Below are 13,799 nucleotides of genomic sequence, written 5' to 3' on the forward strand. Positions count from 1 at the left end.
CAGACATTTTACAGCTCATATCCTGTAGTCACAAGGCAACATTAATGATAAAGTTATACAATCTTTTTTTAAAAAAAGACCTATCATCAGGCCAAGGATGTAACCCAGTTTTGCCGGACCTGCCTAGCAAGTGCCGGACCTGCCTAGCAAGTGCAAGGTTAAGTTTGATCGCGCAGTACCAGAAAAAAAAAGGCTTATCATCATAAATAGAATACATCAAATTATATTCAAAGTTGCACATATACCTGCCTTCAACACACTTCCCTTGTCAAGGCTCCTCCACATTCAGCCCTCTCCTACATATCTCTGCACACACTCCTTTCTTGCCATGGACCAGGCTCAGCCCTCAGCTTCTCTGCAGGCTGGCTCCATTTTCCTACACCCCAGCGATAAGTATCACCTTAGTCCAATGCACTGTTTTGAATCAGCCTATTTGGGCCATAGGATACTGCCTGATCTAAAGACTGCCTATTCTGGGGCAACAGCTGACTCTTTTGTTCCCTAATAATTCATGGCAAGGGACACGCATTTTATAGTATAAAACACAGCTACCCAAATCTGTTGTATGTGAGCACCTTTTCCCTCTACAGAACTGTAGGATGCTTGAACATATCCAGTTCAGTCATAAATCATAATATTGAAATTAAACATATTTCCAGGAATCCATAAAAAATGATAAAGGTTTTACTCTCTTTATACAACATGATATACAAGTCTTTTCAAGTATATATATATAGGATAATAAAATGGAAAGCTCACTTAACTAGATTAAGAATGCATGTATAATTTTACACATCCTTGTTCATAGAAACTACAATTGCATTGAGAATAAAGGACTATAATATTCATTTTTTATGTCCTTTATTATCTTGGCCAGAAAAAGTTTTTTAGTTTTTATAAGAAATTTTGTGTTGAAGTATAATCTCCATAAAGAAAAGAATACATATGATAGCTAATCTTCTTAATGGCTTTGTGTGTGTGTATGTGTGTGTGTGGTGTGGGGATCAAACTTGGGACTTTGTGCTTGCAAGGCAGGCGGTGGAACCACTGAGCTAAATATCCGGACCCTTAATGGCTTTTTAAAAAATGAACACCTTTGTAATCACTGCCCAAGTGATTACAAGAAGACCAAGAAGCCAAACATTAGCCAGGCATTGTACACACCTGGAATCCCAGCACTCTGGAAGGCTGAGGCAGGCAGAACAGAAGTTCAAGCCCAGCTTGGGAAATTTAGAACTTAGGAAGACTTTGTCTCAAAATAAAAAAGGGTTGGAAATATAGCTCAGTGCAAGGGCCTAGGTTCAATCCTAAGTACAAGAAAAAAAGAAATATAGATAAGAAAGAAGAGAGAAAAGAAAGAGAGGAGGGGGGAGGGGGGGAGAGAAAGAGAGAGGGAGATAACAGAGAGAGAAAGAGAGAAGGCATCATGATTACCCCAAAGTCATCCCTTGTCTCCTCTTCCAGTTAGAACTGGCCTCCAAGAATAACTGCTATCTTTAATTCTAGCAGCACAGATTAGTTTTACTAGCTTTTGTCTTTATTTAAGTGCAATCTTATGGTATGTAGTTTATTGTGTTCTGGCTTCATTCCTTCAAATATTCATTCTTATTTTTGCACATAATTTTAGCCAGAGGTTTCACTCCTTAAATCTATTCAATAAACATGTTTTTCATCCAAGAACTGTAATCAGAGCTAGGGTCACAGAAATAAATAATGGAAAGGTCTGCTGTAAGGAACACTCAATCTAGTAACCTAGTAACGATGGGAATTTAATGTAAAACAAATCCTTATTTGTTCATAAAATATTTATTCAATATCCCCTCTGGGACAGGCACTATGCTGGGATAAGCAGTGAACAAGCAGACAAAATTCCAGTGGAAATCCTTCCTTTTACTTCTTTAACATGTATGGGCAGATTATGCCTGCTAACTTCCATTTCCCTCTTCATCTTTCATCTGACTTACCATAAAGAGAACTAGCACTGAAAGTCATTTCTTCTGGTTACTTCAAGTGGAATGATGAAATCTCCTGTCAACTGTAAGACAGTCTGCAACTCTTTGAGCAGCGAGGTTCTTCTCTGTATGTACTTCTGCCTTACTGAAGTCTGTGCACCCATGATGCTGGCTAGGCAGAATGAAATGAAAGCCTGGAGTTAGCTTACCTTGGAGTAAGGCTGAGCATTCTATTGTTTTCCAAAACCATAAAGTGAGAAGAAGCAATTGCCAAAGTTGTAGTAAAGGTCATAAACTTTTAAATCTGTTTTAATTACTTTAATATGCCTTCATTCATTAGTATTGCTTTTCAGAGTCTAGTAGATTGCTTGAGTGTAAAGCTGTGATATTAGAGGGAAAAGGGATTAGGAGAGAATCTAACACCACTCCAGGATTGCTAGATGAGAAAGTAATACCAAGAGAGCATCTCATTTTGATTGTTTGGTTCACCCTCCCACTTCCATTTTCATGGAAAAATTCCAAGTATATATAAATGTAAAGATAATACTAAAATTCGCTCCCATGTACCCATATTTAGTATCAAAACTTATCAACTCATGCCTGATTCTTCTCTGACATCCTGCTGTTCTCCTCCTCTGATTATCCTGAAGAAATCCCAAATTCAAAAAAATTACTCATAAATGTTAGAAAGTGAGATCTCCTAGTTTTAATGCTCTTGGTTATCAAGATTGGAGATCAAGTCACTTAACAAGTTAGTGGTAATTATTTTTAATCTTTACATACTAAAAGTAAAAATTACAAGCTTTTAGTAGCAGCATTATTATTGTTATTTTATTATTATAGGAATACACAATTCTATCATTTGATCTAGCAGTACTTCTTTCAAACCTTTCATTCAGAAAACTGGCAAGTTCCCCAAAGAGTTTAACAGGGTGTGGGGACAGCTGATTGATGTCCTTTTTCATCAGAAATTTCAAAACCAGATCCCTGTGGATTTTGAAATTGTGAATAAATTAGTCCAAGTAAAAGTGTTTCTTTCAACTAGTTAGAGATAAATGGTCTAACATTCTTCCTAAACCTCATTGTTTCATGTCCTCATTTTCTTACTTTCAAGGTCAGTTGATGTTCATCAGCCAGTCTCAGTGACCTGCCTAAGATAATACAGCAGAAGTTTTGTATGTTTCCTAAGATTAAAATCCCAAAGCACCATTGATTCATCCACCAGAATGTTTCAGAGGTTTCCAGGGCAAGTGGAAAAGGTTGTTAGTGTCTTTGTTGTGAAAACATGCAAAAGTTGGTTTGGCTGCATCTGCTTGTCATACCTGCTTAGCTTGTATCTCAAAATGTTACCTTGGGCAGGTGGTAGCCATCGTTGTGAGGAATAGGGCACAAAGCACCTTCAATGAGTATTTGATGAGAAAGCAATTAGGACTAAGAAAAGTTACAAGTATCTGCAATAAGTAGCACGGTAGAAGACAGACTTCCAGATACTTTTCTGTGTACAACCCCCACTCAATTCTCAGAAAGATAACAGCGGCAAAATTGACAATCTGTCAGTTTAACAATTTTCACTGTATACTTTTTCTGAGCAGGTTATTCACATCAAACTCCTTTGATGTGATCAGTGATGATGCCTTTATTGGTCTTCCACATCTAGAGTATCTGTAAGTAAAATGACTTTTTTTTTTTCACATGATGAATCAGGACAAGTACTCTCAGGTTCCAGGTAGCTGTCTGACCAAAGTATTATGACCTATTGCAGATTCATAGAAAACAACAACATCAAGTCCATTTCAAGACATACTTTCCGGGGACTAAAGTCTTTAATTCATCTGTAAGTATGAAGGTTGCTATTACTTTTAAGTTTGCCAACAGACAATGCAGATTGATCACCCTGTTGTTAAAATGTCCATTTTATGAGCACCCGTGAGAATTGAAGAACCCAAATGATTTCTCTTCACATACACTTGCATTTTCTCTCTGCCATCTGTCAGCATGTGTTCAGGAAATTGATTACTCCACTATTTTTAGCCCAAGCCATCTATAATTAGAAAAGCAATCTAACACAGAGAAATTGTATGACCGAAATAACTTTTTTATTATCTACATCATTGCTCACTTCATGGATGATTATGGGTTGGTTATATACCTTAGCTTGATATTAGCTTTTTATGAATAAATATTGACTTTATATACATTTAAACCTAAAATAGCCATGAGCAAGTCTATCTATTACCTAACCAAATTATTTATAAGTGAAATATTTGATTATTCAGTGGATAAGCAGAGCTACACTAGTTATTCTTAACAAGGCAATTTTGTCTCCCAGGGAACATTTAGTTGTATCTAAGGACATGCTTGCCTGTCACAGTTTGGGGGTGTTACTGGTGTCTAGTGAGTGGAGGGCAGAGTTGCTCCTAAGTAATCTATAGTGTACAGGACAATCTCTCACAGCTAAGAATTGTCTAGCCTAAAATGCCATAGTGGGAGGGTTGAGAAACTCTGAACAACATGAACTGTACAACTTGTTTCTTTTAGATCCTTCTCCCTTCTGTGGACACACATAGACACAAGACACAGACAGAGCCGTAGACATACACACACACATACACATGTTCAGATATATTTTTAAGGAAACTAGAAAAGCCTGGGAAGAAATGACACTAACGCATATTATGTTAGACACATATTATGTTAGGCTTTGCATCAATTTTCATTTAATCCTCTCAGTAATCCTGTTAAGTAGATACAACTATCCCTATGTTAGAGATATAAAATCAGAATCTTGAAGGGAATATATAAGTAGTGAAATGCTCAGTTATGGAATTGTAAAAATACTGACTCAATAGTTGAATTGCCCAGGCTAATTACCCACCTTATGACTATTTCTCAAGTGCTGAATATATGTCTCATTACTGTTAAATAAAGATGAAAGGGATCATAGTCATCCTTCAATGTTAATCTGTTCTATCAATGTACTCATTGTCACCAGAGTTTCCCAATGACAGAAAAACCTGTCCTTTGAGCCCACTTTCTACTGTGTCTGTATTGTTATCCTGCTACCTCATCTAAAGGCTTCAATCTCTTCTACTATTGGTTTGTAGCATGGAGATAGAGAGAGGATGGCCACATTTATTTGATAAAATCACATCTTTCATGGTTATGCAGAGTCATAACCATAAACAGCGTTCACAATGCTGCCCTTCATATGGATGATATAATAGGCTACAAATATGGCTGTGTAACAGAATGAATATAACACAATTTTATCACAGGGCCCAATACTACCAAACTTCAGTTTTTAGACAATAATAAATAAAAGAAGCAAATGTGCAGATGGAAAAATGAAAATCCATGACCTCAGTTCGAGATCCACTTGAGTCACATAAATAACACCCGACACAGCCTCTGCCCAGTGCTCGGCTTCACAAGGAGATGCAAAAACGGTACAAGCCTAGTGTCCTTTCTAGGATCTCTGGTATAAGACAGCCGTGCCCACTTTCCTCAGGTGCCTCCCCTCTCCACCCTAGCAGTTTGGGGCTTCCCTCTACCCACCTGCACAGAATGGGAGAAAATGTTCTCCCTGTCTCACTAGGAAGGAAGGGAGAATGGGCCATGGTGGGGATAGGAGAGAGAGAAAGAAGAAAATCTGTATAACACCTTAGGGAGAAACACACATTTTGCTTGACAAGAGCCCTTGGTGTCCATCAAGTGAAACGGAATTTAAATTTGCGTGAAAAATGAAATGCCTTCTTTAGTGTTACAGAACCTATAAGAAGAGAAAAATGGCTTGGCATGTGCATATTACTTAGAAATTCCCAAGCTCAAGGGAAAACAAAGAGGAATGAGGCATAAAGAAAGGCATGAATCCAAAGGAAAAAGGAAGTCCTCCCTGTGTAAGCCAGTGGCAGAAGTGGAAAGGAATTGTGGGAAAAGGTTGACTGAATAAATATGACCCTTAAATTTCCTGCATTTTGGTCTAACGCTCATTAGGTTGATTCATATTAGACTGTTTCAATCTACAAAAATTATAGTGCTATATGGTTTCTTCTAAATAGTTTCTAGGAATGTGATTTATACTTTACAAAGACTAGGATCCATAAAGATGGTAAGATCTAGTCCCTCCACCCCAGGGGATCTCATTCTAGGTCGGGGGTGGCAAACCCATGGCACACATGTTGTTTTTAAGAGAAAAGATGTTAATGTATGAGTTTTTTTCTAAATTAAAACTTTATATTGAAGTTTAATTGCAGTGCTGGCACTTTGCAATAAATAAGTGAGTCTTAGTTGCAGTATGGGAACTCCTCTCTAGATGTTTCACCATCACTTGTTCTAGAAGAAATAAAACAAATGCTTTCTCACTGAGAGCCTTTGTCACCACATTTCATTCTTTCTAATTTGGCTATTTTTTAAGGTATATTTCCTTCCTTCCTTCCTTTCTTCCTTTCAAGTAGAGAGTAGGCAGCATTTGAAACCCAAATGTCTCTTCCTGCTCAGTACATCAAGGTCATTTTTACTATTTACTGCCTACAAATAAACCCAGCATTTGTTTAAACCATTGGTTTCCTCTTTGAGAGATTTGGCTTCAAAGTCTTTTTTCTCCACCTCTGACCAATTCTTCCCAATAGAAAGGCAAACATTCGAGCAGCAGGGAGTTAGCATCTCACCCTCTAACCTGCACACAGTGATCAGAGTTTACAAAGCTATTTCATATTCTTGACCTCATTATAGTCTCCCAGCAGTCTTGTGGAAGAAAAGAGCAGTAGCATAACCATGCTTATGAATGAGAACATTGAAGTCTACCCTGAGTTTAAGTGGCTTGCCAGTTTGTCAGCAGTCACCAGAGTTTCCCAAGGTTTTCACTTTCTTCTTTTTTTTTTTTTTTATTGAGTTTATTGGTACAATCTAGGTATACAATACAGTTACATTCATTACTGGTATCCTTTACCTTCACATGATAGGTCTTGGTTCTCATTTTTTCCCCTTGTCCCTGCCCTCCCTTCATCCCCTCCGCCCCTCCCCATTTCAAACACTTTACTTCCATTTTTTCATTTTCTCATATTTTTTTTTCTTTTCCCTTATTCCCTTTCCCCTACCCTTCCCACTTTCCCTACACCTTTAGCCCTTTTCTTCCTATTTCACACTATTAATTATCCCATTAGGATCTTGTGTACTATTATAGTTTTTCACACAGGAGAAACTATTCGGTATTTACACATGTGTGACTTATTTATTTCACTTAAGAGTATATCCTCAATATGTATCCATTTTCCTATGAATGAATCTAATTTCTCACTCTTTATGGCTGAGTAGTATTCCATTTCATAGAAAAACCACATCTTCTTTATCCAGTTTCTTAGTCATGTCCCCACCGTTCCTGTTACAGCATGACCAGAAAGCTCTTATTGAGTTGACTGGATCTTTCTTTGGGGCATGACTTCAACTGGAGAAGGAAGAGCTCCTGAAGACGAAAGCCCTACCATTGTTGCTCTTAGTCTCCAAATGCAGGTAGTTGTCATTAGATGCACATTGTTCGATGACCTGGCTCCCACTGTGGCCTAATATTAAAGCTACTCCAAGAAGACAACTTAAGTTTAGTCCTTTCCTAAAGAAACAATGCACTTTTTCATTTTCTAATAAACTTACTTTTTAGTAGTCTTATTTTCTAATGAGACAAGAGCTGTCTGTATAGACAACTGAAAGATGCTGTGTATCAGTGATGGCAAACCTTTTAGAGAGTGGATGTCCAAACTGCAAATGTATGTATCCCAAAATGCCAACACTGCAATTAAATCTGAATGCTTGGCTTCTGGGGCAATTCTGGGGCGATCTCGACAGAGATCCCTGGCTTGCCTCTTGACTGAGAGGATTCTGAGTGCCCACTGTAGCATGTGGGCCATAGGTTCGCCACCATTATAGATAGATAGGTGATAGAGATAGGGAGATACATAGAGATAGAGGTATAGATAGATAGCGATATCAAAATCATTTTCCTTGCAAATTAGCCCTCAGAAAAGGGAAAGTGAGTGAGCTCCTCATAGGTCCTGTCAATTATCCTGACAAAACCTGTGAATTCCTGGAACTGAATCTCAGTTACTTTTTTCTGAATCACTGTTCTAATATTATGCATCCACAGTAGTTCGATTTTTCTTGCTATAATGAAATACGTGCACAAGGCTAACTATGAGAAAAAGAAATTTATTTACCATACTGTTTTGGAAATTTCAAGGGCATGGCCCTTCATTGGCTCAGTTCTGGTGATGGCCTTCTTGCTGGCACAGTCCTGAGACAGCATCTAGCATGGTGTGGAAAGATGCTGGAAGCACACACATCATCTCTATCTCTGTGTCTTGTCTCTATCTCTCCTTTTATAAAGCCACCAGGATTCAATCAACACTGATGACCTTATCTAAACCTTGTCATTTTCTAAAGGCCCCACTCGTACACACCATAGGCAGATTGTTTTCATCCTCTTAGTATCTCTAATATGGGAATTCAATTTCTGTGAGAGTTCAGGGGGATAGATGACATTCATGTTTAACTTTAATCATAAAATGGTTTGTATACTTCACAAGATCTGAGTTTTTCTGATGAGGATATATTATTTTTGTAGTCATAAAAATGAATTAAAATTACTTTATGGACAATGATAACAAAATCTCCCAACATTATTATTGATTTCTATTAATAGTCATTGAGCTTTTTTCCCTTGGGTGTCCCGTAAATATCACTGTAGTTGTGGCCTAGTGGAGCCAGGGTTATTTGTATTAGTGTAAAAAGATATTGAGGGGAAATTGTCATCGATCTATACATGTTGTGAAGGAGCTACTGGCTCATCAGTCCTGTAGGAATACAAAGAATATAATAACAGTCCTCAAACTCAGGATGCCTGCTGGGCTCAATCAGTCATGTAAAGAGGTAGCATGATGTAGAGGCTCAGGGAAGATTCTCTGCTATCAACTGCCTAGGTTCAAAACCTAGGGTAACTTGGTCAGGTCCTTTAGCTTTACTGTGTCCTAGATTGCTCATGTGTAAAGTGGGGGTGATAACCTGTGAAAATGAGAGTGGGGGACAGCAAGGTACTCAGGAGTATCTGTCTCCTAAGGTTGGTGTGAGGTTCAATAAGTCAATATCTAAAAAATTCTTAGAACAGAACCTGGTATGCAGTAAACACCCTTGTGGAGGAAGAAGCTAGAACTCTCTGCCTAACTTCCACTAGTCCTGGGCTAGGACTCCTAATGCTGGTGTGTTCTCATTCCCTTCAAACATTTCATATGAAATCAAAATAACTGCACTTCAAGTGCTGGAAGTTCAGTGAGACACAAACCCAAGCTGAGAATCTGCATTGCAGGGATGCTGGGAGCACCCCAGATGGCTGTGGGTGTTGCTTTCTTAGCAGCACAGCCTCGTGGCACTGAAACAAACGTGTTGGCTGAGCCAGTCTGGTCTGCTTTAAAGACAGGACTTTCCAGTAGGTTCCACAGCCATCATCAGAGGTTTTCTTGGGTAAACCATCAGAATACCAAGGTGGAGGGAATGGTTATCATTTCTGTCAGAAAAGGACAGCAGTCTTACCTTGAGAATGCTTGCTCCTATTCAACTAGTTTCAGTTGAGCAATACCCTAGGTGTTTTAAAGGATATTTCTCAAGTAAACTCTGAATGAAGTCATACTTTCAAGAGCCATTGTGTCACCTTGAGTATTCACCACAGTGAGCTGAGGGAAGACAGGATATGCTGTGAGGGCAGGCCTACAGGACATGGTGGTGGCTGGCAAGGGTAATTCATGAGGCTTTGTGCTGTCTTCTCCACTCATTGTCTTGGCACAGGAGTCTGACAAACCACTGCTTTTTCCTTTGTTGGTGCCTTTCCACTCATCCACTCCAGGCTACCTCATTCATTCATTTATTTAAATGAATCTTCTGAGGGCTAACTTTGGGCCAGTCTCAATGTTAGGGGATACAATAGAAAGAGAAATATCTGTGCCATCCATGCCATAGCAGAATAATCCTTGAAAAAAATTAACTCTGTTGAAATGTTTTCTCAAACCTCTCATTGCTGTTAGTCTGCATATGTTAATTATCAAATAAATGAAACTCAAATTTGAAGATGTCAAAACAGAAACTCAGAGAGGTACTAATGAACTAAATGATGTCAAGAAGTACAGTTTTACAAAGGATATATCACATATTTCAAACAGACCTTCTATTAAGGAAAGGGAATAATAATATTGAGTAATTGCACTATGAAGCTAACTAACAAAACTTAAAGTATTTTTCTTTCTGGTGGCAAAATTCAAGGGAAAAGTAGAATCTGAAGTAGGAAATAACCCTAACAATCAACCCTCAAGTGACTCTAATCTTAATCCAAAAAGTGCTGTCTCAGTATCTCTAGATGTTTGATCAATCTAAAGGGGACCAGATTTCATTTTCTTTGCCCTTTATGTATAACAACCAAATGCTGAGCAGCCATGACAGAGCCTTTTCCTTCCTAGTGACCCTGGCCTGGTGCCCTTGGCATCATTCTGTTCTGGAGAATCTTCCTGAAAGCCTCAAAGCCCATGAAGGTTTCTGAAGTTTCCAGTCCTTCCTCATTGTGGGCTTTAAAGAAGAGAGAACTCATAGCATAGGCTCTATGCCAGGCTGACTATGGTCCCCGACCTCCCCAGAGAATGATGGTCTGAAAGCATGTGTGAATTGTAGAGGAAACAGGTAGCTCCATCTTGCAGAAGTTCTTGTGAAAGATATTTGCTTGACCTGACCACTCAAACATCTGAGTGCTGAATGTGATTCCCACACTACTTGTATAGCTTTGGAGTCTGATGAATGCAGCCAAGCAATTGATTTAGAATGACTGAGCCTCACTAGGCAGAAACCATATATTGACTAAGCAACAGGGTCTTTTTGAAAAGTTAGTTGTTTTTCATTTCTTCCAATTATAAAATAATAATGTATGACCACCAATTAAAAAAAACTTACAATTGAGACACTTCCATAGCAAAATGAATGATTCCAGCAAACTCACTCCAAGATATAATCTCACCAACTGTTTTTATGTCTCATTATGCACCTATAGACATGTGTCTTTTCTCCCGGACTTAACATACTATTACACTCTACATACTATTCTCTGTGTTTCAGCTCACTTGAGCATCACTAAATGTTAAATAATAAAGAACTACTTTATTTTTTAATTGGCAAAATATTTCACATTAAGTGTAAATCATTTATTTACACAAATCCTTATTAATGGACATGAAGATTGTTTCCAATTCTTTGCTGATATTGGCAATGCTTCATCAAGTAACTTTCCCAATTAATCAGTTGGACTGAAAATATTTCCAATTTCTCTTCTTTCACTTGCAAACTGGTAAATTCTCTTAATTGGCCACATCTGGGACACTGCTCTTCCTTGTAGGCCCATTTTATGTGTCTCATCTCACCTTGCAGGTTCTACTGAGCCCCTTCCTTGTTTAATGCATTTAACCCTTGCCACCAGCCTGGACTAGAAGGAGGCTTTATATCAGGACCCTGTTATGTTTTTTGCACAGTAATTTCCAGGCTTTGTCAGCATTGCTTCCCTAAATCATTCTCTGCCCAAGCCCCATTGCTTGCTTTCTGTTCATCCATAGGTGAACTCCTGTCACCAGGCCTTCGGAGACTTAGGGAACCTATCTGAACTTCACTTCCTGGGCCTTTGACATCTAAAAGCCTTCCTCTCATTTCTGAATCTTACTTCCTCTTCTTGTTGCTTCTTCTATAAGTCTAGGTGTCCTTCCTGGACTATTGCTCACTAACCCTAAGACATGGAGCTCTATCCTATCCCATTTACGAGCAGCCCATTGTGAATCAGTATTTCACTGAGTTTTGGGCAGTGCATGAGCAAAGGGTCAGCATTGAGTGCAGTAAATCCATAAAGTCATTTCTCTGGCACTGCTCACACTGCCTTACCCCACCCTCAAAAGCCTCTGGTTCATAGGTGAAAGACCCTTGTATCAAGCAATCAGCAAAAAAGCATAATGCCTCATCCCATAGCCAGGCTGGCCTGCCCTTCTCTACCCTGTCCCCTAATTCTTGTGATTTAAAAATCCTCCATCTCATCATACAGTAACCCCATCTCTATGAAGCCACATAGCTCTAAGTCTCTACCCGTCTCTTGACAGATGTTTCTGAGGTTAGTCTTCAACTTTAGGTGAGACCTAGCACTCTACTGCTTTGGGAAGAAAATGAAACTTCCAAATTGAACATTATTTAAAATATTCCCCTCAGACAGGAATTCAAACATGGTTCCTCTTCCTGTGTAACCCCATGGGCAGTAGTAATTCAGTGTCTGACTGCTACATTTTACACCCATTGTCCTATAATCCAACCTCCAGGCAGTTGCAGTTTGTTGTGGAGAGAGGAAGACACAGAGAGAGAGAGAGAGAGAGAGAGAGAGAGAGAGAGAGAGAAAGATCCAGCTAGCAGTGGTTAGCTTGAGAATTTTAGTACATTGTGCCAGAAGCTTAACTAAGATACATATAGTGACTTTGAACTTGTCCAAAGCATGAAGAAATCTCTTCATTCAAACACCAGTCATGGACGAGGAGTATAGCTTAGTGAATGGAAGCCCTGCCCAGCATGCCTGAAGCCCTTGATTTGAGCTGCAGCATCATGGAAAAGGTTTTTTTAAAAACAGTAGTCAGATGAATTGTGGAGACATTCTATTGAACAGTCTTCTTATCTGTGTTTTAGTAATACTTTTGATTCATTCATATGGTCAGTTTTCTAAATGTTGTTTCTTGGGCAATGTGTACACAGGAGTCCTTCTTCTTTTCCTTCTTCCTCCCAGTAATCTTTTTTTTTTTTTTTTTTTTTTTTTTTTTTTTTTTTTTTTTTTTTTTGTACCAGGCACTAAACTCAGGACCTTGCACTTGCCAGGCAGGTGCGGTACCACTGAGCTACATCCCGGCCCACTTCTAGTTAGTCTTTATTGAGGGTAGTTCAGGTACTAGGCACTATTCTTCATTATCTCATTTTCTGTTTCCAATAATCTTATATTTTTTAAAAGGCACTATTATCTCCAAAACTACCTCCACTATTCACTCAGAAAAATTGTATAACCAAAGTCACATAACCAGTAAGTGGTAGAGTCAGGATTTAAATCTAGATCAGAATGATTCCAAAGCTTTGCCTTTCATCACAAAATCGGCTATCATTGAGATTAGAACTTTCTGAGTCTATTCCCATTTCCATGGTCACTTAATAGCAATTAATTTCTAACCCCTCTCAAATGAAATAATGAGCTAAAAATAAGAAATTCTAAGTCTTGAATATTTGTACTTGAGAAATCTCAAATTATTTAGAGGACGTGGAAGGCATAGACTTGGACAGTGTTTTAAAGGACTTTAGAGATTATTTACAAGGGCTTTGCTGGCCAACAAAGTTTTTTAGTTTTTATTTATTTTGTTGAAAAAAAAAACCTATGAAAAAATATGTAATATATGCTTTCCAAAAATAGAAAATTCTAGTACATGATGTTTCCTTCTTGGTCATACAGCATCAGCACTTTATTATTCTGCATTTTTCTAATATGCATATAAAATTGCTTCCTATTCATTAACCTTGATCAGTATGATTCTAGAGACTGTGGAAAAAATAGAGAAAGGAAAAACAGTTCCTATGATGAGCAAGAGCCAATTGGAAGAAGGGGAACAAAAAGATCAAGAGAATGTATTGGATAGTATTTGTGAGAAAGATTTTTTAGGAGGTAGAATGAACGTAGCTTAGAGCTTTCTAAAAATCAGAAAAGGGGCTCATGTATATATTTCAGAGAAAAGAAAGGGTGTGTGGAGAAGGCATAAAGCTATT

The 13,799-nt window shown here is 38.3% G+C and overlaps 1 protein-coding gene across 5 annotated transcripts in view; it reads left to right on the forward strand.

Annotated features, from left to right (window-relative positions):
- Window positions 1-13,799, forward strand: part of Lgi1 (leucine rich glioma inactivated 1) — a 38,140-nt gene that overhangs the window by 16,583 nt on the left and 7,758 nt on the right. For all 5 annotated transcript variants that reach the window (XM_033766660.1, XM_019208676.2, XM_010632071.2 and 2 more), the window contains 2 exons: window positions 3,545-3,616; window positions 3,715-3,786. In XM_033766660.1, the coding sequence (XP_033622551.1) occupies window positions 3,545-3,616; window positions 3,715-3,786 (144 nt within the window). The remainder of the gene's footprint in view (window positions 1-3,544; window positions 3,617-3,714; window positions 3,787-13,799) is intronic.

Source organism: Fukomys damarensis, unplaced genomic scaffold, assembly GCF_012274545.1.
Source record: "Fukomys damarensis isolate Sample0158 unplaced genomic scaffold, DMR_v1.0_HiC HiC_scaffold_20, whole genome shotgun sequence".
Classification (NCBI taxonomy): domain Eukaryota; kingdom Metazoa; phylum Chordata; class Mammalia; order Rodentia; family Bathyergidae; genus Fukomys; species Fukomys damarensis.